At 39.0% G+C, this 26,318-nt stretch overlaps 1 protein-coding gene across 7 annotated transcripts in view; it reads left to right on the top strand.

Moving 5' to 3' along the window:
- The first annotated feature begins 6,967 nt into the window (after positions 1–6,967).
- ARMC3 (armadillo repeat containing 3) overlaps positions 6,968–26,318 on the top strand; it is a 104,682-nt gene continuing 85,331 nt past the window's right edge. The window contains exons 1-3 of one of the 7 annotated variants that reach the window (XM_040248569.1): positions 6,968–7,054; positions 10,333–10,381; positions 25,503–25,620. In XM_040248569.1, the coding sequence (XP_040104503.1) occupies positions 10,334–10,381; positions 25,503–25,620 (166 nt within the window). In that variant the 5' untranslated portion in view covers positions 6,968–7,054; position 10,333. Of the gene's footprint in view, positions 7,055–9,426; positions 9,617–10,332; positions 10,382–25,502; positions 25,621–26,318 lie in introns of those variants that run through there. The other 6 variants (XM_040248571.1, XM_040248572.1, XM_040248570.1 and 3 more) reach the window with 6 other exon arrangements.

Raw genomic sequence — 26,318 nt, 5'->3', positions numbered from 1 at the left:
TCCTTTGTTAAATTTTGTTAATTTGAAAGTTCAGAATTTCATATGATAGTTTTTCCAGTGTTTTTTTCTCCTATAAAACCAAATTTATGTTAGTGTGACATGAAAGAATTAAGATAAAGCAGATAATAAAATTTTCTGATAGGAAGATGTTTGCTATTTAAGCAGAATATTCTCCTAAATAGGGAGAAATTCAAGTCTGTTTTTGAGAATGTAGTGAAGGTTCTTTAAGTCTGATATTACATCAACTTACCTCTCAGTCATTTTCAGATGCAGAAAGTTACATCCTCACTCTTTTCCTTCAAATTTTCTATATTTAAGCTTTTCACAAATGTATATTGACTAAACTAAGGAGGCTTAACTATAATGATGATATTTTTCTAAATCTTTTTTAAAAAATGGCTCCAGACACTTTATTTAGAAAAAATAACTAAGAAAGGATTTGGTTCTAACAGATCAAGCTCACACCTAAGCCTTATTCTATGCCTCCCAAGCCCTAGAAATAAGACAAGATAAATATAATAAACCAGTAAATTCATAACTACCGTGGAAAATAAGAGTAACAGTTGAACAAAAACTATGAGGTTCTTCTAAAGTATGGAAAGCACACAGGTCCAAAATTTCAAAACCACAGCCAGATATGAAAGAACTGCTATAAAAGACCATTTATGAACTGATAGAGGTATTCCAGTGTATCAGTTAGGGAAGTGGAGAAGCAGGACCAGTAGTGGAGATATCTATATCCCTACGTACAAAGAGATTTATTACAGGAAACTGGTTTACCCATTTGCCCAATTGTGGGAGCTAGTTTTGATCTCTGTGAAACTCTATGAAGCTATGGTCTCTGTAAAGTTATTAGCTCTCCTGCCTTGGAGCCAGATCCATGCAGGTGACTCAGCCTTTCAAATAAGGAAGGCCTCCCAAATTCAGGCCCAAGAATACTTCTTTGGTCAAGATCACAGTCACCAGCTGCCATTGGAAAAGCTTGAGCTAGATCTCCTTTTCTCACAATAACCATGTATTGGTCATGTTGCTGTTCAGCTGCTCAGCTGCATCTGACTCTTTGCGACCCCATGGATTGCAGCACACCAGGCCTCCCTGTCCTTCACCAGCTCCTGGAGTTTGCCCAAGTTCACGTTCATTGCATTGATGATGCTGTCAAGCCATCTTATCCTCTGAATGGATCCTCTGCCCTCTTTTCCTTCTGCCTTAAATCTTTCCTAGCATCAGGGACTTTCCCAATGAGTAGTCTGCATCAGGTGACCAAAATCCTGGAACTTCAGCTTCAGCATCAGAACTTTCAGTGAAAACTCAGGGTTGATTTCTCTTAAGATTGACTGGTTTGATCTCCTTGCTGTCCAAGGGAATTTCAGGAGTCTTCTCCACCACCACAGTTCAAAGGCATCAATTCTGTGGTGTTCTGCCTTCTTTACCATCATGATCCAGCTAAAATCTCTGGCTACTTTGGTTAAGAAAGCCAAGGAATGATCAGACCCAACAGCCTGGTCTCAAAGTACTAACTTTACAGCTGACCACAACAAGCCAAGAGGCAAGCTCAGAGAACATCTCCTACTAATGCACTGGTTTTCTTGGGGAGCCCCCAAACCACATTATATTCAACGTAGTTTATTCTGGCGAGCTTGATCTGGGTTGTATTTTAGATTAACCCACTTATTCTCAGTTTAAGGGATCCTTCCTTAAACAGACACAATTGTTCAACTTCTTTTAAAATACAAGCTGAGTGCCAGAAGCCAACTAGGGGAAATGTCTTCATGTCCAGCTGTTGCTCTGACAGCAGTTCTGTGTATTTACAAGCACAGGTTACACATTTCATGTAAAGGGCTGAGCAGTGGTGGAGGAACCGTTCTGGGGCATCCCTCACAGAATGAGATGTTATCTCAACGGATAAGTTGTCTCAGACTTTCTTTAAGTGGGATGCATCCTATTTTTCCTCTTAAACCTCTAACCTCTAACAAATAGGCAGATATCTCCATATTGCAAATTACAGAAACTTGAGTTCAGAGTCCAAGAATGTAAAAACCAGACTAAGAACTAAATGACTACTACATATGGAACCAGTCCACGAAGTTAAGCTGATTTTAAAGGCTTCAACTCAAGTACACAATGAGTGATGTTTACTTTGAAACTCTATCTTTTGAGCTTTTCAGTGATCTTTTTTATGGCATGGCTGCCTTTCCCATGAGGGGATCTTATTTGTCGCAGTGGGTGCTTAGTAGCATTACCCTTCTGAATGGCCAACAGGGTTCCCCACTGTTTCACAACCATTTGCAGAACAGTGTCAGTCTCTGGGGCCCTTCATGTTTTTCTCCTCTGGTACAACAAGACAAATGCACTGAAATTGTGCCAAGATTTCTCTGCAACACTAGCATGAGATAAAGAGGATTTACAGGCAAAGAACTCCCTTGAACAGCAGCCAAAAAAGCAGATAACTTTTAAATAACACAATGTGGTAGAAAAACTGCCTTGTGGCAGTCTACTGTGGAGAAAAATAGCAACTATTTACAGTACATGTTGGCAAACTATCTATGTATAAACCCTAGAAAAGGTGAAGGGTTACCATACTGTTTCTGGGTTTCCTTACACTGCTAACACTGAACTGAATATTACAAATAGAAGTTTACATTTTTAGTGTTTATCTTTAACCACGTTCAATTGATTTACAAAAATCAGCTATCTAATTCAATTTGAATGGAAATGAATTCAAAGAATATATTAAAAGTAACATATTATGATAAATTACCTAATATTTTATAGATGTACTACACCTTTCACTTTAAGAGATAAATAATAGATAATTGCTTTCTTTTACTGAAGATCTCTTTTCTTTTTCTATATAAAATGATTCATCCTCAGATTTCTCTAAATAGTGAATTCTCAATGTTCTGAAAGTATAATTAGATTTCAAAAATTCTTCAAAAAAACATGTTTTCTGGAACAGTTCTATTGAGTCAAATGAAGTTTGTTATGCCAAGACTCTCAAGTCATTAACATGGGAGATTCAATGGTGTTATAAGGTTTAATTAATTTCCAAAACCACAGTACTTATGGATGAAGCATGACAATCACAATACTTAAAGACACAGATTTTTATTTTTTTGTTTGTTTGTTTTGGCCACGTGGCTTGTGGGATCTTAGTTCCTCAACCAGGGATCGAACCTGGGACTCTGGCAGGGAAAGCCCAAGTTCTAACCACTGGACCTCCAGGGAATTCCCAAGACACTGATTTTTAAACATACATAATATGAGAAGACAAAATGTCTAGTAGCTATGGTAATAGCTATGTCAGCCATAACAGAGACCAGGGGACAAAAATGCTTCAGTCTGAAGATCAGTAGTAGTCCAGATGCAAAAGAATTGTTGACTCTGATAGGGTAGGAAAAATCCATCAAGATCTCTCATCTTCCCTAGTCCTCATTTTTATTCACCTACAATGTTCTGATAGTTAATTTGTTGCTCAAGTACCTTAATGACAGGAAAGAAAGTTCACTGATTTAGGGGAGCTGAGACTAGTTCTTATTATATTGATAAACTGTTTAACAAACTTATTTGATGAGTTCTCCACATATGGATAATGTCAAGTTACTGGACCCAGACTGTTGGGGACAAAGTCCTGTAAGTCCAACATGGGGCTGGTCAGAAGACTTTAGATCAGTGGTTCTCAAACCTTTCTACAACATAGCAGATTTGGAAAATAATGAGTCAATATGGGGCTTGGTGAAGAAAAATTATCAAATTATGTATATTTTGCATATTTACAATAAGAAAAAATTAGAAATATTAGTATAACTTTTAAATGAAAAGTTGCATTTGTTTCTGTAAATATTTCACACACACACACACACTTCTGATTTGCAGCTGGAAACTGCTATACGTAATTCCTGATCTAAACCTTTCATATTCTTCATACCTTGGTCAGCATAGTTATGATTACATAAGAAAAGGCAGCAAATAATAGATGATACTTTTTCTTTAGTGAATAAAAACTGCTTTTTTGCTCTTTATCAAATAATCTGATCTTTAATATTTCAAAATTTTACTTCATAGGTTTATAATTTTTAAGCATTAAAACTCTTAACTTTCTTTGACAAATGTAACATTGAAATAATTTGCAATAATGAATAGATATTTAATCCTTTAAAATGTTTTCATATTATTTCAAAGTTTTAATGAAGTTTTTCTTCTAGAATAAAGATACTGCTCTACTCATCTCACTAATTTTTTAGGATTTCAATTCTAACACTTGCTAAATATCACTGAGTGAGCATTTTTTCCTTTGAATTCATGAATGTTGGCAGTGTACATTATAATATTTCTTGTGGTGCTTCCAATCTTGGACCAGCCTCATTAAGATGCTCAAAATTTGGTTAATATATTTTTTAAGCTAACAAACCAACCTTCAAATTTGCAAAGAAAGAATTATTTTATACCCGCACTTACACCCAAAATTTCAGTTCTTTTAGCTCAGAAACTCTTGGTGAGAATATTAAAGCTTTACTCTTCCAGCAACTTTCAAGGATACAATACAGTATAGATAACTATAATCATCATACTGTATATCACATCTCCAGAACTTACTGATAACTGAAAATTTATACCTTTTGACCAATAGCTTCCCATTTTCCAGGGTCCTTCAGCCCCTGGAAATCATCATTCTACTCTGTTTCTATGAGTTCTAATGCTTTCAGGTTGCACTTATAAGTGAGATCATATCATATTTGTCTTTCTCTGTCTGACATTTCACTTAACATAATGCCCTCAACGTCCATCCATTTTGGCATAAGTGGCAGGAGTCCTTTCTTTTTTATGGCTGAATAATCTTCCACTGTACACAGATACACATTTTCTTTATCTGTTCATCTGTCAGTGGACTCTTCAGTTGTTTTCATGTCATAGTTACTGTGAATTATGCTCCGCAGTATTGCTTTGAAAGTCATCTCTGAACGTTAAGCCTAGAACCTGTTTGTCCATTCTTAGCACCAATTCTCTAAATCTCTACTTCCCTGCTAACTAGAGTAGAATGTGTTGTCTGCAATGGAACTTCAAATGACACAGTAATTGAAACCAGAAGTAATTATTGATCTTAGAAGCTCAAAGATATAAATCTTGGACTAGTTGGTTGACTTGACTGAATTTGAAAATGGCAGATTTGCTTACTTTGAGAGGATGTCTTACTGGGAGTCACTTGTGGTCTCCTAGAAAAAAGTACCTATTGGAGACAGTTTTGACAGACCAAGGGGCTACTGCTATAGCACAGTGTGGTGGACAAAAGGACTGCAAGGAATGTGGAGTGGGTGAAATACTTCTAAATATATTTAGTGATTCTGAGAAAGAAAATGACAATTTTAAGATCCCAGTAGAAGCCATGGCCAGAGAACCAAAGAGTGCTTACTACAGACAAACAATGACATTTTCTCTCTTACAACTGTTGTCTGGATTCCAGTTTATGAATGTACTGAATTCAGAGCCTCACCAGGCTTCTGAGAAGGCCTAGAAGGAATGACCAACTCGTAGCAATGAGCAACCCTAATGTTTAGATTATGGTCTCTAAATTTCATTTTCCTGGACTAGAGCAGACAATATTTCCAAACTACACATATGATAAATAACTTGTATCTAGAATATATGGGCTTCCCAGGTTCAGTCTCTGGGTCAGGAAGATCCCCTGCAGAAGGAAATGGCAACCGATCCTAGTATTCTTGCCTGGGAAATTCCATGGACAGAGGAGCCTGGCGAGCTACAGCCCCTGGGGTCACAAAAGAGTCAGATATGCAACAGCAACATCCAGAATATATAGTTAATTCTTACCACTCAATAATAAGACAAACAGCCCAGTTAAAAGTAGAAGAATATTTGAACAGATACTTCACAAAAGAAGATACTGAAATGGTTGGTTAACAAGTATGGAGAATCAGCTTATCATGATTAGTCATAAAGGAAATGCAAATTAACACCAGAAGGAGATAACACTACATAACCAAAGGATAGCTAAAACTAAAAGGCTTGACAATACCAAGGGTTTTAGGGCATAAAGCAAATGGATCTCTGACTCATTGCTGATGGGAATACAAATATAGCATAGTTCCTTTAGAACACAGTTTGGCAAGTTTTGGTAACATCAAACATACACATGGCATAAGACCCAGAAATTATACTCTTGGGTATTTTCCCAAGGAAGGAGAAACATATGTTCACACAAGAACCTGTGTATAACTGTTTAGAGCATATTTATTTATAATAGTCCAAAACTGGAAAGAACCCAAATGTCCATCAACCAGCAAATGGATGTGGTCCATCCAGGCAGTGCAATGCCACCCAGACACAGTAACAAACTGCGGGTACATGCAACCCCGTGGACAAATCTCAAAAGCATTTGCTACATTAAAGAAGCCAGACCGAAATGGTAGTGCTTTGTGTGGTTTCATATATAAGACGTTCATAAAAATGCAAATTAAAGGAAGATAAAACAGATCAGTTGTTCCCAGGGAAGTGGGATGGAGAAAGAGATTTGACTTTCAAGGAGCATGAGGGAAATTTGCGATGATAATGGGAGAGATTTTTTTGCTAAGGTCAATCAAAGGGCATTTTATGAAGATGGCATTTGGAAGTCATCTCGCAGAGACTCTGGCCGAGGCGCTTCACTGGGAGAAGGCACCTGCACCTCCGAGTATGTGAATCATAGCCAGTTCTCTGGTCAGAAGCGGAGGTGGCCCTGCTTCCTGATTTCGTTGTCACTAGGGCTGGCTCTCAACAACTAGAAGGGGAGGATGCCCAGTGCCTATCCTGCCCCCAAAGTCTGGGAGTCAGTCACCAAGGATGCACATGGCTTCTCAGGTACCTACCTCTAACCGCGGCTGGGATCTGGGGCAGCCAAGCTGGCGTTTCCACTGCCCGGGCACACGCGGACGCTAACTGCGCAGGCGCGGCTCCCTGTCGCCTAGCAACCAGTCACAACAGCGGACTGGCAGACGCGCGCTGGCGGCGGTTGGTGCTGTTCGCCAGATCAGAGGAGCCATTGCCCGGCTGAATCTCCCTGCAGGTAAACGCGATTGGGCGGCTGCACCGCTATCCTGGGGGTTTGGAGAGGCCCAGGGCACAGGCCCCAGCAAGACTTGGGGAAGAGAAAGTGCCCTGCGTGTAGGAGCATCCGGGGCAACTGAGGGAAGACCTTGGGAGGACCTCTGGGTCCCTGCTCTATGCCCGCAGTATTAGCCTGGGGTCCCAGTGGATTTCATGAGCGTGCTAACAGCTTCCTATTCAACAGGTGACAAAACTGAGGTCCAGAGCGGGTATCTGAGGGTCTAAGATTCCGTTACTTGACTGAGCAACTCAAAAAGTGGGTCCTTAGTTGTTCTACACCTCAAAATAAATCTCGTTAGAAAACGTTTAAGATCGCATAAGGCTGAAAGTTCACGAAGAAGATCAGTAAATTCGTGAAAAAATAATTCCAATAATCAAAACTATGAACATTCAAAACAGATTTGTTTTCATGTCCAATGCTGTGAAGTTCATACCTTTTAGCCCTGTTATTTTATGCTAGGGATTTAAACTAAAGAAACAATTGTAAGTGAGGATGAAAATTTTACCTCTAAGAATGTTCATTGGCAGCCGGCACATAATTTCAAAAAGTTGAAAACGAATGCTCAACAATAAGGGACTGGCTGGATGATGGGCTTTAAATTTTTGTTTTAAATGGCATGCTGATCCAGTGATGATGACTGAAGCCATAAATGGAGACTGAGATTTCAAGAACTTGTCTGTTAGTTTTAGAATTTAGTAAGAAAATGCCCCCAGGAAGGTAAGTTGAGAATTGCAGATAGAAATCCAAGTAGGAAGGTAAAATCACTATAGAAAATACACACCAAAATGAGCTATATCAAAACAGTGCTGATCTTCCTGAGCTTATTTCTGAGTGATTTTTTAAAAATTCCATTTGCCCTTCCTTTTCCCCCAAATTCTCTGTATTGAAATGTGATACCTGTATAAGTAAACAGTAGACATGGAATTATGAGCTTAAAGGAATTAAAAGGGTAAGTTTTATGTATTATGTATTTTAGCACAATAAAAATCAATGGGGAAGTGGTAAAATCGGAAGAACAGGTTTAAGTTGCTTCAAAAATAAAAGGGATTTATTTTCTTAAGTTGACATCTCAGTAGCTTTAAAGAATAAAACAAGGTAATTTAGTTGCATCATGTTGATTTTAAGTGATATGTTTAATTTACAAATTAAAAAAAAAAAAACCTGAGAGTCATCTCTTGGGTTCACTGCCCTGGACTCTGTCAGCTGTGTATTTTCTCCCTTATTAATTATTATACCCAAAATGGTTTAAAAAAAAGAGAGAGAAATGCTTCCTACTTAACCATGCTGCTGAGGACAAATTCTATCTCTGTAATCCTGTATGTTTAAGCTATTACAGCCTCTGTATTTTTCAGTAGGCAGTTACTCAAATTCACTCTCCTGAGATGGGAAAAATAAGTTCCCAAGTGAAAAATCAGATGACATCAAGTAACTTTCTACAGGTGTAATTTAATTGCTTCTTGAATATTATTCATAAGGAATTCTTTTGTAAAGCAAAGACTGCTATATGTTGGAATTGGTTATAAAGAGGTATGGAAACCCTTTTTCTAAAAGAAATCATAGGAAAGATTTTCATCTGTCCAGAATAGTCTGTGTGTCTGCCTGAAACATTTTAAGCGCAAGTCTAGGATCTGTGTGGTTTTCAAGTATCTGAGAAAGATGTCAGAGATCTGAAAAAAACTATTGGTCCTAAGATATGAAAAGAAAATTCAAAAATTAATATTGTATTTTATTAATATTAGATTTGAAAATAAAGTAAGTTTCTCATTTTGCAATAATTTCCAGGTGTACAAACAGATGAGTCATTTCATATGCAAATTTTCAAAACTTTTAATGATGAAAATTATAGTCAGTGGGGCATATGGGTGCATTTTAATGTTTTAACATATTAGATACAGCGTGAGGTAGTGCATCCCAGCATAGGCTTCCCCAGGGCCTCAAAGATCTTGAAATTTTTGTGACTGGAAGTTAGGGACTTGGAATAGATGTCTTTCAGAAGTCACTATGAATTTCTATGAACATTCGGCTGTTAAACATATGTGATCAATTATGTTCAGTGTCTTTAGTGCTTGGAGTTGCTTTTGTCCCTTGATGAGCCATCTGAACTAACCCTGACATTGTAGATTCTCTCCAAAGGTATCCTATTTCCCAGAATATCTCTTGAGACTATAGTAATTTCCTTGAGACTAGATTACAGTGGTCCCCAACCTTTCTGGCACCAGGGACGGGTTTTATGGAAGCCAGGACAGGATAGGGCGAATGGTTTGGGGATGATTCAAGTGTGTTAACATGTATTGTGTACCTTATTTCTTTTATTATTATATCAGCTCCATCTCAGATCATCAGGCATTAGATCCCAGAGGTTGGGGACACCTGGACTAGAATATACCATCTGAAATTGCCCTAATATCAAACATAACCCCACAAACTCTCATGGGAGAAATGGGTTATTTTAACAGTCACCACCAGCATCTTGGAGAGTTTTCTGTACCCAGGTGGAGTCACTCCTCTGTGGTATATGAAGTATGTATACTGTTCCATTAATTTTTTCCTTCACAAGACTGGGCATAAAAGGGCAGGTGGGAAAGGGTCTTTGCAAGGAGTAACCCCAATTTCCCTAGAATTCATCTTTTCAGATTCTCAATTACTTTTTAAAATTGAGATATAGAATATATTAGAGAAAACATTTTGTTATCTAGGAAAATGACACGGATGTTCACTTGGACTTAGTAGATCTCAGATACCATTCAGAAAATAATTAGTTACAAATAACAGAGTTAATGATTTTTATGTCAGTTGGTCAGTATATACCAGGCATTGTTCTAGGTGCTTGGGATAGATCAGTGCAAGAAAGCAGACAAAAATCCCTTCCTTTGTGACAGAATATCCTTGCAGATCTCAAAATTAATTTGCATTTAATCTCCCAAACCCTACACAAGTGAGCTATAAGTGTAGTAAATCATTACCTGTTATGTAAGTAAAATTTATGTCATTAATGTATTCTTTCTAAACTGGAAGCCAGGACTAATGCCCAACAATCTTATCAATAAATTCCTTTAAAATTGTGAAGCTTGGGATGTAGAAAACATATTTGTATATGTGCAGTTGTGTATTGCAAGTCTCTTTTTAGGTAAAATTTAGAGGAAGAAGTACATTTCCTCCTAGATATGTACGTAACAGAGATTTGTGCATATACAATGTACAGATGACATTTTAACCATTTGTGGCATTTTTTCCAGAATGGGTAAAAAGGTAAAGAAGGAAGCAGAGCCCCCTCCCAAGGATGTGGTAAGTTTCTGATTTGAATACTAGCAGCATGTTAACCAGTTTTAAAAATAAGTTGTTGAAACAGTTTGGCATGTACCAGTATATACATGAGTGCACAGTGGCAGAAGTCCAAAGTCTGACTAATGATAAGATTAGTCAGAGAAATCTAACATTATGTAAACAAACATTTACAACATTGTCATTACATAATTAGCACAATTAGAGAGTAATTATTAGCTTTTCCAGTATGTGGATGGCATGTTTATAAGCCTAATTAATGAACAAATAGTTTTGGTTTGTTTTTTCAAATACTTTAAATTTACACTTGCCAGTCTCTCATTGATGTTAATTATCTAAGTGGATTTTTAAAAAATGAATGAAGGTAATGCTATAGCTACTAGGTATGTATGTAAGGTTGTCTTTAGATGAGCATTTGGACATCAGAAGTCCTGTGTTTTCCAGTCCTATGGAGAGAAAAGTCTGTGTTCATCACCTTTTTTTCTTTCAAGTGCTTGAATAATGCATTCCTCAAAACACAAACCTTTTTCTCTCCCTTTTAAAAGCGAGGTTCAATAAACTTAATGTCCAACAGGTTGGCAATTGGGATGAGGTGATCTTAGAAGATGTAAGATGGTTTAAAGTGGTCATGGTAAATAAGCATGTGTTACACGAAAAATTATTTCCATAGCAGTAGTGATCACAGAAGTAAACAATTAGAAGTGACAAAATTGTTTTAAAATAAAAACTTAGTTAAGTAAATTATTCCATTTTGATAAAATGATGTCACTTAATGTTTGATAGCATGGGAATGTGATCACAATATTTAAATTAAAATGTTATAATAGGGATTTCCCTTGGTTCAGTGGCTAAGACTCCATGCTCCCAATGCACAGGACCCTGGGTTTCATGCCTGGTTAGGTAACTAGATCCCACATGCTGCAACTGAGAGTCACATGCTGCATCTAACCACATACCACAATTAAGACCAGGCACAGTCAAAAAAAAAAAAAAAAAGGGAAAAAAGGCTATAATAAAAAAAAATTAAAGCAGGGTTCTATCATTTCTCCTTAAAGTTTATGAACTACTGAAAGATTGTGTTAAAAATGTCCTAGGACAATTTTCAATTTAAAATCATATTTGGAACAGACATTTGGTGTGGTTTTCTTCAAATAAAATCTGAATAGGGAAAAAAGTATGTATAGTCAACAGACTCACAAGATTTACAGCCTGAAGGAACCTGATGTTAATTCAGGAGTCTTCCCGACAACACTGGAACATTGCAGTTACAAATGTGAGCTCTGTCCCAGGTCTGCCTCTCATAAACTATGTTATTTTGGAAAAGTTGCTAAATCTGGCCAAGTTATTTCAGTCTTTTTTTAAAAAAAAATCTCTTAAATGAGATTTGTCATGTCCGAATCATTTTGGTTGCTCTGTCAATTACAATGAAACAGAATACATGAAATTCACAGTGCCTGGCACGTAGTAAACACTCAGTAAATAAGATCTGTTATCCCGAGAATCCTTTAGATTCTCTCTCTCTCTCTCTCTCTCACACACACACACACACACACACACTCCTATGTAACTTTTTATGTATGATACCTCAATGTAGCTGGCAACAAAGGGTACAGATAACATATTGGCACAGGACTAGAAAGTTTTGCAGAGATGGTCGGTGTGGTCTCCTGATGAAGTTCATTGGTCTGGCTACTCTCCTTTGGACATAATGCTCAAATGTTCTAAATTCTCTTGTTTTAATCATTGCATCTAGTTTGCATTACCCTTATTTTTACTGCAAAATAGCATTATTGACATCCTGTTACCGGAAAGTGGAGTCATGAACACAGAACTTGAGGACAAACACTTTCTGATTAAAATTAGAATTAAGGAACTATTAAACAAATAGACATATTTGTCTAATACACTTTCCTAATTTTATAATGTCTTGCTGGTATTGTCCTCTCTACTCCAGTCTTTGAGGAGCACAGTCAAGGAATGAGAAACAATTCCAATCCTCAAGTTAACAGAAATCTAGCTCTTGTTTCCTTGGGTCACCACAGCCTTGAGGACTGCTGAAGGCATGTGGTGCTTGACTATCCTGAGGGTCCTTCCATCCTTCCCCTACTCTGGCTTTATGTTAATAAAGCTGATAGAGCAGTATTAAATACCTAATTGCTTTTCTATATTATAAATTCTAATGCTTCAAAACACTACCAGTTCAGTGCGTCACTCAGTCGTGTCCAACTCTCTGCGACCCCATGAATCTCAGCACACCAGGCCTCCCTGTCCATCACCCTTTCCCGGAGTTCACTCAGACTCACGTCCATTGAGTCAGTGATGCCATCCAGCCATCTCATCCTCTGTCGTCCCCTTCTCCTCCTGCCCCTAATCCCTCCCAGCATCAGAGTCTTTTCCAATGAGTCAACTCTTCGCATCAGGTGGCCAAAGTACTGGAGTTTCAGCTTTAGCATCATTCCTTCCAAGGAAATCCCAGGGTTGATCTCCTTCAGAATGGACTGGTTGGATCTCCTTGCAGTCCAAGGGACTCTCAAGAGTCTTCTCCAACACCACAGTTCAAAAGCATCAATTCTTCGGTGCTCAACTTTCTTCACAGTCCAACTCTCACATCCATACACGACCACTGGAAAAACCATAGCCTTGACTAGATGGACCTTAGTCGGTAATGTCTCTGCTTTTGAATATGCCATCTAGGTTGGTCATAACTTTTCTTCCAAGGAGTAAGCGTCTTTTAATTTCATGGCTGCAGTCACCATCTGCAGTGATTTTGGAGCCCAAAAAAATAAAGTCTGACACTGTTTCCACTGTTTCCCCATCTATTTCCCATGAAGTGATGGGACCGGATGCCATGATCTTCGTTTTCTGAATGTTGAGCTTTAAGCCAACTTTTTCACTCTCCTCTTTCACTTTCATCAAGAGGCTTTTTAGTTCCTCTTCACTTTCTGCCATAAGGGTGGTGTCATCTGCATATCTGAGGTTATTGATATTTCTCCCAGCAATCTTGATTCCTGCTTATGTTTCTTCCCATCCAGCGTTTCTCATGATGTACTCTGCATAGAAGTTAAATAAGCAGGGTGACAATATACAGCCTTGACACACTCCTTTTCCTATTTGGAACCAGTCTGTTGTTCCATGTCCAGTTCTAAATGTTGCTTCCTGACCTGCATACAGATTTCTCAAGAGGCAGGTCAGGTGGTCTGGTATTCCCATCTCTCTCAGAATTTTCCACAGTTTATTGTGATTCACACAGTCAAAGGCTTTGGCATAGTCAATAAAGCAGAAATAGATGTATAGAGCAGTATTACATACCTAATTGCTTTTCTATATTATAAATTCTAATGCTTCAAAACACTATCAGTTCAGTTCAGTCACTCAGTCATGTCCGACTCTTTGCAACCCCACGGACTGCAGCACGCCAGGCCTCCTTGTCCATCACCAACTCCCAGAGTTCACTCAAACTCCTGTCCATTGAGTCGGTGATGCCATCCAACCATGTCATCTGTTGTCCCCTTCTCCTGCCTTCAATCTTTCCCAGCATCAGGGTCTTTTCAAATGAGTCAGCTCTTCACATCAGGTGCCCAAAGTATTGGAGTTTCAGCTTTAGCATCAGTCCTTCCAATGAATATTCAGGACTGATTTCCTTTAGGATGGACTGGTTGGATCGCCTTGCAGTCCAAGGGACTCTCAAGAGTCTTCTCCAACACCACAGTTCAAAAGCATCAATTCTTCGGTGCTCAGTTTTCCAACTCTCACATCCATACATGACCACTGGAAAAACCATAACTTTGACTAGATGGACCTTTGTTGGCAAAGTGATGTCTCTGTTTTTTAATAAGCTGTCTAGGTTGGTCATAACTTTTTTTCCAAGGAGCAAGCGTCTTTTAATTTCATGGCTATTTCAAAACACTATAGCACAGTTTAAACTATCTGAACTTGGAATTTGTTCCAAGATATACCTCTTCAAAGTCTGTGAAGGGTTTGTTATATAAATTATAGATGAAAAATCAGATTTAAAAGAGGGATATATAACTGCTTGAGAAAATAAACTTTTTCCTGTCAAGCCATGGCAGTTTTCTTCTTTTATATCTCCTAAAAAACTGTTTCCAAAGATTTTTATTTTTATTAATCTTTCATCTACTGGTTAAGATGGGTAATGGGGATGGAAAAAAAGGATGTTCGGTGATAAGGTTAAAACAAAAATCTCCCTTTGCTTTTGTTAGTAGTTTCATTGTCAAAGCATATACTGATATGTGCCTTTATGGTTTATTGCTTTCCATTTCTTCTCCTAAAGGAGAATACTAGCTGAGAAGATGCCTTGATGTGGGGAAGATATGGCTTGAATAACAAATACAATATATTCTGCTTTCACAAATCATTTCCAAGTCTGGCTGAAAGGTTGTTTGTGATGCTTTAATAAAAAGCAGACTTTCTGTGGATTGAGTGCATGAAAGAATTATTAGCAGAAATGACCATAGTAGGCGCTATTTGGTAGGGCATCAGTAGTCATGAATGGATGTGAGAGTTGGACCATAAAGAAGGCTGAGCACTGAAGAACTGATGCTTTCAAATTGTGGTTCTGGAGAAGACTCTTAAGAGTCCCTTGAACAGCAGAGAGATCAAACTCATCAATCCTAAAGAAAATTAACCCTGAATATTCATTGGAAGGACTCATGCTGAAGCTGAACCTCCAATACTTTGGTCACCTGTTGATAAGAGTCAACTTATTGGAAAAGACCCTGATGCTGGGAAAGATTGAGGGCAAGAAGAGAAGGGGGCGACAGAAGATGAGATAGTTGGATGGCATCACTGACTCAATGGACATGAGTTTGAATAAACTCCAGGAGATAGTGAAAGACAGGGAATCCTGGCGTGCTGCAGTCCATGGGGTCACAAAGAGTCAGATATGACTTAGTGACTGAACAATAACAACAGTGATATTCTGTGACTAAGTTATACTGTCAAAGTCTGAATCCTTGCTTCATCACCCACCACCTGTGATCTGGGGCAAATCTCCTGACCTCTGTATTCCCCAGTGAGGATGTGATGATGTCCACTTCATGGGATACCCACTTCATAACCACTTACAGCAGTGGGGCAAGGTTATATAAATAAAAGATGCTTAGAATAGTGCCAGGCATTAGGTAAGAACTTGGTACACGTGATTATTCATGATGTGGCTGAGAGTGCTGTCCATCACCCTGCAAAACTGTTGAGGTTTGCTTGAACCTGTCTGAAGAGGCAGGGATGTCAGTGTTGAAAGACCAGCCAGCCGCTAAAGTTTCCAGACACCCAGAGCGTGGCCATTATGATTTATGGTCGGGTCTCTCTGAGTTTAAGAGCGTGGAAATTTTATTCTCTTACATCTCAGAGACAACTGAATCCACAGAATCTAAACTCATAGCCTGTGATCTGGCTCTAGAATATCAGTGGCTAAGTATCAAGTTAAGTAGACATCTATGGTAATGGGTCAAGGCCTTCTCTTCTGGTTAAGTGCATGTGGGAACCAAGCATGGTGGGTGTTGAATCCGAGGCACCAGCAATAGCAGGACCTGCTCTCCTACCTGGGCAACCAAATCCAGTTCCGTGGAAGAAGGGATGTCTCCTGGGGCTTGTTTTTCTGGACCCTTTCCACCAGCCTCAGAATGACTCAGGTTGTAAAGCAAATGAGAGGCTATTTTAGCGGTTTTCATTTTAACCTTTACCCTTTTGCAGATTTTAACTGATGTTTAAAGAGTCTGTACTAAAAGCTTGTGCCAGGGTGGTGCAGTCGGCTTTCTTCTGTTTATCTGTCTCCCTTTTCCTGGGCAATTGGCTCCTTATGATTGGAGACCACTGACTCTATAAACACATTCCAAAAGAAATCAAAAAGGCCTTTTATTTGCACTTGCTGGTGCCATAAAAATCACTCAACTGTCATGATTTATCTCTTTTCACTGAGTCCAGCTTTATAATTGTATGTTCTTTTAGACATGTGCTGTCTAATCATGGAAGCTAGTGGCCACATATGGTTATTTACATTTAAATAATTGAAATTGTATTAATGATGAAATGAAAACTTCAGTACCTCAGTCGCATTAGTTCAAGTGCTCAAGAACCACATAGACAACACAGGATCGGGATCTTTCCATCACTGCTGTTCTGTTGGGCAGTCTTATCCTGAATGGTCTTGTTTCCTTAACAGAGATAGAAAAGCATCTCTACCAGTCCAAGGCTTCTCTAATTGACTGGACTTAAAATTCAAAGCTTAGCCAAAACAGTTCCCCTTTCTCTCCTCCTCTTTGTAAATAATTTTGGTTCATCATTTATTCTGTACAGAGCGCGAAATTATGATTTCACAACCAGCGTGTTGGTGACTCGCTATGAGTTCCTCACAGGAAAGCAGATGGAATTTGTAATTACAGCACAGGATTATTTATTTAGTCATGTGGCATTCTGTTACAGCTATCATCTTATTCTCGGCGCCTTTCTAATAAAAGATTACTATAGCGCTGCAGGCTCTGCAGGAGAAATGCATGTCATGCCAAGTTTCTCCGCTCTCTGCCAAACATTGATATTTCTTCTTTGACAGCTCTTACGATGGCAATTCTCACAGTCTCAAACTTCCTTTTAGGCTTCTTGTACCCCCATCACCTTTTTCTTAAGGATAACCAGAAGATATGATGAAATACTAAATCACGTGGTTTTCTGAACCATGGAAGGAGAATTAAAAGATGTTTAAAGGTATTTCCACATACCCTGCTCCTTTGAGAACTGTAGTCATTCCGTGGAGATCATGACAAATCCATACTTCAGCATATCTGTTCATTCACATGCTTGCAAAATTAAATTAAAAAATATTGAAATATCAGGAGTCTCTCAAGTGGAAGTTTGAAAATGTAAGGGAAGGTAGCCATTCAGGATGCTAGGGGCACTGTCTTAGGTGAAAGGTGATCTGAGGTTGTGATTCTCAAGGGTTCAGCGCAGGGTCGGGGGGCCTCATGAGGATAGAATGGGTGACTATGGACTCTCTCCCTGCAGAAAGCACACCAAAAGTTCTGCCCACAATTTCAGAGAGACAAGCTGTCCCTGGAGCCCACTGATGGCTTCATGAACCTCAGATCTGAAATCTCTTTTCTGGCATCAACAGACAGTACAACACACAAGGAAGGTACTTCAAGGCCATGAGCATCATAAAGAAGTTTCCAGAGGCACTTTAATACATTCCTTTATAGGGATTTACAGAATATTTCTATATCCAGGGTACTGTTCTAGGTAATAGGGATAGAGAAATAATATAACCCTCTGCCTGAAGAAAGTCATTCATTTATCAGACAAATATTGAGTACATACCATACACAAGTCAAGTATTCCTCTACATCCTGGACATATAGATCAGGCGTCAAGGCAACTTATTAATACACTCAAATGGGGAAACAGTCGATTAACAAAAAAAGGTTAAAATTCCAGGATAAAATCAATGAAATTTTACCTGAGTTATGTTGAAAAAAAAAAAATCTAGAATTTTAATTTCAAGCATTGTTAACTTTTTCTTTCTTATCATGTCATCATTACTTTAGAAATCCTTTCTTCAGAGTTCAGACCACCATAATTCAGTTTATTGATTTTATCAGTTTATTGATATGCCACTATTGTGTTTCTATTTTGTCCTCCCCAATCTTGGCTGGAATATTTGATGAGTAATTTGTTTGAAATTACAGTTGATATACTTGAGTTTGAAAATGCCAGAACCTATCTTTTTCACATCTGAATGAAAAATTTGCAAAGTTTAAATTTCTTGAACCCATCAACAGAAAATCAGATTAAAGATTTACTGATCATGGCCCCACCCATCAGAACAAGACCCAATTTCCCCCTCAGTCAGTCTCTCCCATCAGGAAGCTTCCATAAGCCAGCCTCTTACCCTTCTCCATCAGAGGGCAGACAGACTGAAAACCACAATCACAGAAAATAAACCAATCTGATCATGTGGACCACAGCCTTGTCTAACTCAATGAAACTATGAGCCATGTCATGTGGGGCCACCCAAGATGGACAGGTCATGGTGGAGAGTTCTGACAAAACGTGGTCCACTAGAGAAGGGAATGGCAAACCACTTCAGTATTTTTGCCTTGAGAACCCCATGAATAGTAAGAAAAGGCAAAAAGATAGGATACTGAAAGATGAACTCCCCAGGTTGGTAGGTCCCCAATATGCTACTGGAGATCAGTGGAGAAATAACCCCAGAAAGAAAGAAGAGACAGAGCCAAAGCAAAAACAACACCCAGTTGTGGATGTGACAGGTGATGGAAGTAAAGTCAGATGCTATAAAGAGCAATATTGCATAGGAACCTGGAATGTCAGGTGCATGAATCAAGGCAAATTGGAGGTGGTAAAACAGGAGATGGCAAGAGTGAACATCGACATTTTGGGAATCAGCAAACTAAAATGGACTGGAATGGGTGAATTTAACTCAGATGACCATTATATCTACTACTGTGGGCAACAGTCCCTTAGAAGAAATGGAGTAGCCATCGTAGTCAATAAAAAAGTCTGAAATGCAGTACTTAGATGCAATCTCAAAAATGACAGAATGATCTCTGTTCATTTCCAAGGCAAACCATTCAATATCACAGTAATCCAAGTCTATGCCCCAACCCATAATGCTGAAGAAGCTGAAGTTGAACGGTTCTAGGAAGACCTACAAGACCTTCTAGAACTAACACCCAAAAAAGATGTCCTTTCATTATATGGGACTGGAATGCAAATGTAGGGAGTCAAGAAATACCTGGAGTAACAGGAAATTTAGCCTTGGAGTACAGATTGAAGCAGGGTAAAGGATAATAGAGTTTTGCCAAGAGAATGCACTGGTCATAGCAAACACCCTCTTCCAACAACTCAAGAGAAGACTCAACATAGGGACATCACCAGATGGTCAATACCATAATCAAACTGATTATATTCTCTGCAGCCAAAGTTGGAGAAGCTCTATACAGTCAGCAAAAACAAGACCGGGAGCTGACTGTGGCACAGACCATGAACTCCTTATTGCCAAATTCAGACTTGAATTGAAGAAAGTAGGGAAAATGACTAGACCACTCAAGTATGACCGGAATCAAATCCCTTACAATTATACAGTGGAAGTGACAAATAGATTTAGGGGATTAGATCTGATAGACAGAGTGCCTGAAGAGCTATGGACAGAGGTTCCTGACACGTACAGGAGGGCAGGGATCAAGACTAACCCCAAGGAAAAGAAATGGAAAAAGGCAAAATGGTTGTCTCAGGAGGCCTTACAAATAGCTGTGAATAGAAGAGAAGCTAAAGGCAAAGGAGAAAAGGAAAGATAAACCCATTTGAATGCAGGGTTCCAAAGAATAACAAGGAGAGATAAGAACACCTTCCTCAGCAGTCAATGCAAAGAAATAGAGGAAAATAATAGAATGGGAAAGACTACAGATGTCTTCAATAAAATTAGAGATAGCAAGGGAACATTTCATGCAAAGATGGGCACAAAAAAGGACAGAAATAGTATGGACCTAACAGAAGCAGAAGATATTAAGAAGGGGTGGCAAGAATATAAAGAAGGACTATACAAAAAAGATCTTCACGACCCAGATAATCATGATGGTGTGATCACCAACCTAGAGCCAGACATCCTGGAATGCAAAATCAAGTGGGCGTTTGGAAGCATCACTACGAACAAAGCTAGTGGAGGTGATGGAATTTCAGTTGAGCTATTTCAAATCCTAAAAGATGATGCTGTGAAAGTGCTGCACTCAATATGCCAGCAAATTTGGAAAACTCAGCAGTGGCCACAGGACTGGAAAAGATCAGTTTTCATTCCAATCCCAAAGAAAGGCAATGCCAAAGAATGCTCAAACTACCACACAATTGCACTCATCTCACACGCTAGTAAAGTAATGCTCAAAATTCTCCAAGACAGGCTTCAGCAATACATGAACCGTGAACTTCCATATGTTCAAGCTGGATTTAGAAAAGGCAGAGGAACCAGAGATCAAATTGCCATCATCTGCTGGATCATCGAAAAAGCAAGAGAGTTCCAGAAAAATATCTACTTCTGCTTTATTGACTATGCCAAAGCCTTTGACTGTGTGGATCACAATAAACTGTGGAAAATTCTGAAAGAGATGGGAATACCAGACCACCAGACCTGCCACCTGAGAAATCTGTATGCAGATGAGGAAGCAACAGTTAGAACTAGACATGGAACAACAGACTGGTTCCAAATAGGGAAAGGAGTACATCAAGGCTGTATATTGTCACCCTGCTTATTTAACTGATATGCAGAGTACATGATGAGAAATGCCTGGCTGGATGAAGCACACGCTGGAATCAAGATTGCCGGGAGAAAATATCAATAACCTCAGATATGCAGATGACACTGCCCTCATGGCAGAAAGCGAAAAAGAACTAAAGAGCCTCTTGATGAAAGTGAAAGAGGAGAGTGAAAAAGTTGTCTTAAAGCTCAACATTCAGAAAACTAGATCATGGCATCTGGTCCCATCACTTCATGGCAAATAGATGGGGAAACAGTGGAAACAATGACAGACTTTTTTGGGGGGGCTCCAAAATCACTGCAGATGGTGACTGCAGCCATGAAATTAAAAGACACTTGCTCCTCGGAAGAAACGTTATGACCAACCTAGACAGCATTTTTAAAAGCAGAGACATTACTTTACCAACAAAGGTCCGTCTAGTCAAAGCTATGGTTTTTCCAGTGGTCATGTATGGATGTGAGAGTTGGACTAGAAGGAAAGCTGAGCACCAAAGAACTGATGCTTTTGAACTGTGGTGTTGGAGAAGACTCTTGAGAGTCCCTTGGACTGCAAGGCGATTCAACCAGTCCATCCTAAAGGAAATCAATCCTGAATATTCATTGGAAGGACTGATGCTGAAGCTGAAACTTTGGGCACCTGAGGTGAAGAGCTGACTCATTTGAAAAGACCCTGTTGCTGGGAAAGATTGAAGGCAGGAGGAGAAGGGGATGACAGAGGATGAGATGGTTGGATGTTATTATCGACACAATGGACATGAGTTTGAGTAAACTCTGGGAGACCTGGACAGGGAGGCCTGGCATGCTGCAGTCCATGGGGTCGCCAAGGGTCAGACATGACTGATTGACTAAACTGAACTGAACTGAAATTTCTTGAGTCACAAACCTTTCCTCTGAACTGTGCTGATTAATCCCATTAGAGTGTTGGGGGTTGGGGAGAGAGGAAGATCTAGGTCATTTGCTGAGGCCTTATATGTCCTTATTTTTCAATAATATTTCTGCTTCCTATTACATATTTTCCTCTTAGTCAAGCTCCTATTTTATCTACCGTAAATGCAACATTTATTTCCATTTTAAACCTTCCTGGTGTTGTTTCCCCCAACAGAATGTCCTTTTTCCTTATCTCAACCTGCCCTGTTGTATCCATTCTTCAAATCACATGTAAAATTCCACCACCTCTACAGACCTTTCTCCATCTACCCCAGTTCAAATGAATTCTCCCTTCCCCAAAGCAACATTTATTGTCTTGCCATGTTTTTGTACTTCATATAATCCTAGAATTATATATTTGGAAGAGCTCTGAGAGATACAATCCAACTTCCAAATTTTCAGATTAAAAAAGATGTGGTTAGGGATTTCCTTGGTGGTCTCGTGGCTAGGAGTTCATGCTCCCAATTCAAGGGGCCCATGTTTGATCCCACATGCCACAACCAAAATATCCCTCATGCCCCAACTAAGATCAAGGATCCCTCATGCTGCAACTAAGATCTGGTGCGGCCATATTAATATTAAAAAAGAAAATGTTAGTGAGCAAGTGATGACCCCAAGTGCTCTGAAATTCTGGGGTTACCCTTTAATACCTAACTAAGATAATTCTCATGGAGAAGGCGATGGCACCCCACTCCAGTACTCTTGCCTGGAAAATCCCATAGACGGAGGAGCCTGGTAGGCTGCAGTCTGTGGGGTCGTGAAGAGCGGACACGACTGAGCAACTTCACTTTCACTCTTCACTTTCATGCACTGGAGAAGGAAATGGCAGCCCACTCCAGTGTTCTTGCCTAGAGAATCCCAGGGATGGGGGAGCCTGGTGGGCTGCCATATATGGGGTCGCACAGAGTTGGACACGACTGAAGCGACTTAGCAGCAGCAGCAAAATAATTCTCAAGCCTCAATCTCCAGGTACTTTTAGAAGTTCTTCCTTAAAATTTCTGTGAAATTCCAGGCCCTTATATTCATGGTCAGTGCTGCAGACAGCATACTAGCCATGGCTCTAAGCTCTCCTAGAGGCCATTTTTTTCTCAATGGTTCATGTCACTGGAATCCATAAGGACCGGTAAGCCTGGTGCACGTAGCAGATACTTACTGACGATCTGTCTTCCAGAAAGAGTCTAAGAGGCTTGAGACTTTGATAACTCTTTCAGCTCTAGTATAGAGTTAGACATGTGCAAATAACAGCTTCAGCTTCAATTTGTTTTATTATTTAGAAGATTTAATAATTTTTATTAGGGATAATTAGTTTTTTAAATAGAAGCTAGAAGTATCATTGTTATTCTAAGTGAATATTGAGTAATATATAATTGTTTTGAAAAGACTACATGATCTTTACAGTGTTATACTGTCATCTCACTTGATAGACGACCCTAATTAAAATAAACCAAAACAGTAATGCATTTTCTATTTGGCTTTCCTAATTTCCTGGTGTTTGATTTCTGCATTTTAACTTAAATTTTACATATAAGTTATGTGTGTAACAGCTTCAATTCATATGTTAGATAATGTTGCCCTAAAATCCAACAGCTATTTTCCCTCCAAGAGGTATTTTTATCCTAGCCACGTTCTTTCAGGTCATTGCTTACTGCCATCTTCTCTGTCTTCTCTACTCTTCTAACCTCACACAATTATGTCTCCTTATTCAGAGTAATCTCTCTCTCCATCTTCTACTCAAAACTGAACATCAACTTTTGTTACATCCCAAAACATATTAATGCTCAAAATTCTCCAAGCCAGGCTTCAACAACACTTGAACTGTGAAATTCTAGATGTTCAAGCTGGGTTTAGAAAAGGCCGAGGAACCAGAGATCAAATTGCCAACATCTGCTGGATCATCGAAAAAACAAGAGAGTTCCAGAAAAACATCTATTTCTGCTTTATTGACTATGCCAAAGCCTTTGACTGTGTGTATCATAACAAACTCTGGAAAATTCTGAAAGAGATGGATACCAGACCACCTGATCTGCCTCTTGAGAAATCTGTATGCAGGTCAGGAAGCAACAGTTAGAACTGGACATGGAACTACAGACTGGTTCCAAATAGGGAAAGGAGTACGTCAAAGCTATATATTGTCACCCTGCTTATTTAACTTATATGCAGAGTACATCATGAGAAACACTGGGCTGGATGAAGCACAAGCTGGAATCAAGATTGCTGGGAGAAATATCAATAACCTCAGATATGCAGATGACACCACCCTTATGGCAGAAAGTGAAGAAGAACTAAAGAGCCTCTTGATGAAAGTGAAAGAGGAGAGTGAAAAAGTTGGCTTAAAACTAAACATTCAGAAAACTAAGATCATGGTACCTGTTTCCATCACTTCATGGCAAGTAGCTGGGGAAACAGTGGAAACAATGACAGACTTTATTTTGGGGGGCTCCAAAATCATTTCAGATAGTGACTGCAGCCATGAAATTAAAAGATGCTTACTCCTTGGCAGGAAAGTTATGACCAACCTAGATAGCATATTCAAAAGAAGAGACATTACTTTGTCAACAAAGGTTTGTCTAGTCAAGGCTGTGGTTTTTCCAGTATTCATGTTTAGATGTGAGAGTTGGACTATAAAGAAACCTGAGCGCCAAAGAATTGATGCTTTTGAACTGTGGTGTTGGAGAAGACTTTTGAGAGTCCCTTGGACTGCAAGGAGATCCAACCAGTCCATCCTAAAGGAAATCAGTCCTGAATGTTCATTGGAAGGTCTGATGTTGAAACTGAAACTCCAATACTTTGGCCACCTGATGTGAAGAACTGACTCATTTGAAAAGACCCTGCTGCTGGGAAAGACTGAACGCAGGAGAAGGGAACGACAGAGGATGAGATGGTTGGATGGCATCACCGACATGATGCACACGAGTTTGGGTAAACTCCCGGAGTTGGTAATGGACAGGGAGGCCTGGCTTGTTGCAATCCTGGCACAGTCAGACACGACTGAGTGACTAAACTGAACTGAAAACACATTAAGATGTCCATTTAGAAAGGGTCAACACGAAGAAGCAGCTAAAGCATTGAAATTCATTTTTGTTTAATTTAACATAAACAGAACTTCCTTCTCCATGGTCTCTGGAAATGGAAGGAAACTGTAATAATTTTTTTTTCTCCTTGACCAAAGAAAATCCATACGGTTCATGAGTTTATTATTGTTCATTTCAGTTAAGTGTGAATTCTCAGGATCTCACAGCAGGATACAGGACTTCTTACAGTCCTATACTTTTTATTTATACTATATAACCTTTTCCTTGCTCCAGATTTTATCCAGTTTTACCTTTGGTGATCTGCTGCTTTCTTTAAATTTTTAGTTGTTTCACATAAATGTAGTTCCTGCTTTTCAAGAAATGGTGTAGTGGTTAGAAAGTAGGTACTGATCACTGAGACTGCCAGAGTATCTAATAGAGCAGGTTATCAAGGATTCTTGTGTATTGATGAAGAATTATACTAAGATATGTTATTTAATGAGCATCTATTATGTGGCAGACAACTTGCTAAATGCTTTATATAGATGATCTTTAATCTCCTTAATCCTTCACAATAGGTATTATTATACCCATTATTCAGAGAAGGAAACTGAAATTCTAAGAGCTTAGGTAACTTTTTTTATTTCCCATGGCTAAAATGACAGACTACACCACCAGGTTCCAAAATACTTTGCTTTTCCCTCCATACTCCAGGAATTTCAAAGCCAGCAATGTTGACAACTCTCCATCAGTGATATTTTTTAAAAAAAAATTTGCAATGCACTTTGTGTGCAGTGACCGCATCCTTTTTGTAAGATTATATTCTCCTTAAGTTTCAAGACACAATTCATGTTTTATGTGCTTTTTAAAACTCATATGTGGTTATGATATTTTTCTCTCTGCCTTTCAGTTTGATCCATTAACAGTTGAAAGCAAAAAAGTTGCAACTGTGGTACTAATGCTTAATTCTCCCGAAGAAGAAATTTTGGCTAAAGCATGTGAAGCCATTTATAGATTTGCTTTAAAAGGTTTGGATTTTTTCAATTTATCTTTCTATTTCATTAGTTTCTTAAAATATTTACTACATAATGGGCACTTTTCTCCTTAGTCTTTAACTTACTTCTTGTCTCATGAATTCTTTTAGACAACCAGAATATCATTTAAATTCATCACCTGAAAATAATGTATCTCCCTATGTTCCTACACTAGTCTTAAAGAGTAATTTAGTCAGGTTAAAACAGTCATTTCGAAGGCTTTATTGCAGTTTTAAAAATTGTAAATGTCACAGGAGCTGAAAGAGCTCCTAAGGATCAAATCTGCAACAATTGTGTGGCTCAGTTCAGTCCAGTTCAGTCGCTCAGTTGTGTCCGACTCTTTGCGACCCCATGAATCGCAGCACACCAGGCCTTCCTGTCCATCACCAACTCCCGGAGTTCACTCAGACTCACATCCATCGAGTCAGTGATGCCATCCAGCCATCTCATCCTCTGTCGTCCCCTTCTCCTCCTGCCCCCAATCCCTCCCAGCATCAGAGTCTTTTCCAATGAGTCAACTCTTCGCATCAGGTGGCCAAAGTACTGGAGTTTCAGCTTTAGCATCATTCCCTCCAAAGAAATCCCAGGGCTGATCTCCTTCAGAATAGACTGGTTGGATCTCCTTGCAGTCCAAGGGACTCTCAAGAGTCTTCTCCAACACCATAGTTCAAAAGCATCAATTCTTCGGCGCT

This window comes from Oryx dammah, unplaced genomic scaffold (genome assembly GCF_014754425.2).
Source record: "Oryx dammah isolate SB20612 unplaced genomic scaffold, SCBI_Odam_1.1 HiC_scaffold_10, whole genome shotgun sequence".
In the NCBI taxonomy this organism is placed as follows: domain Eukaryota; kingdom Metazoa; phylum Chordata; class Mammalia; order Artiodactyla; family Bovidae; genus Oryx; species Oryx dammah.
The sequence above is the reverse complement of the archived record's forward strand: the minus strand, read 5'-3'. Positions and strand labels throughout refer to the sequence as shown.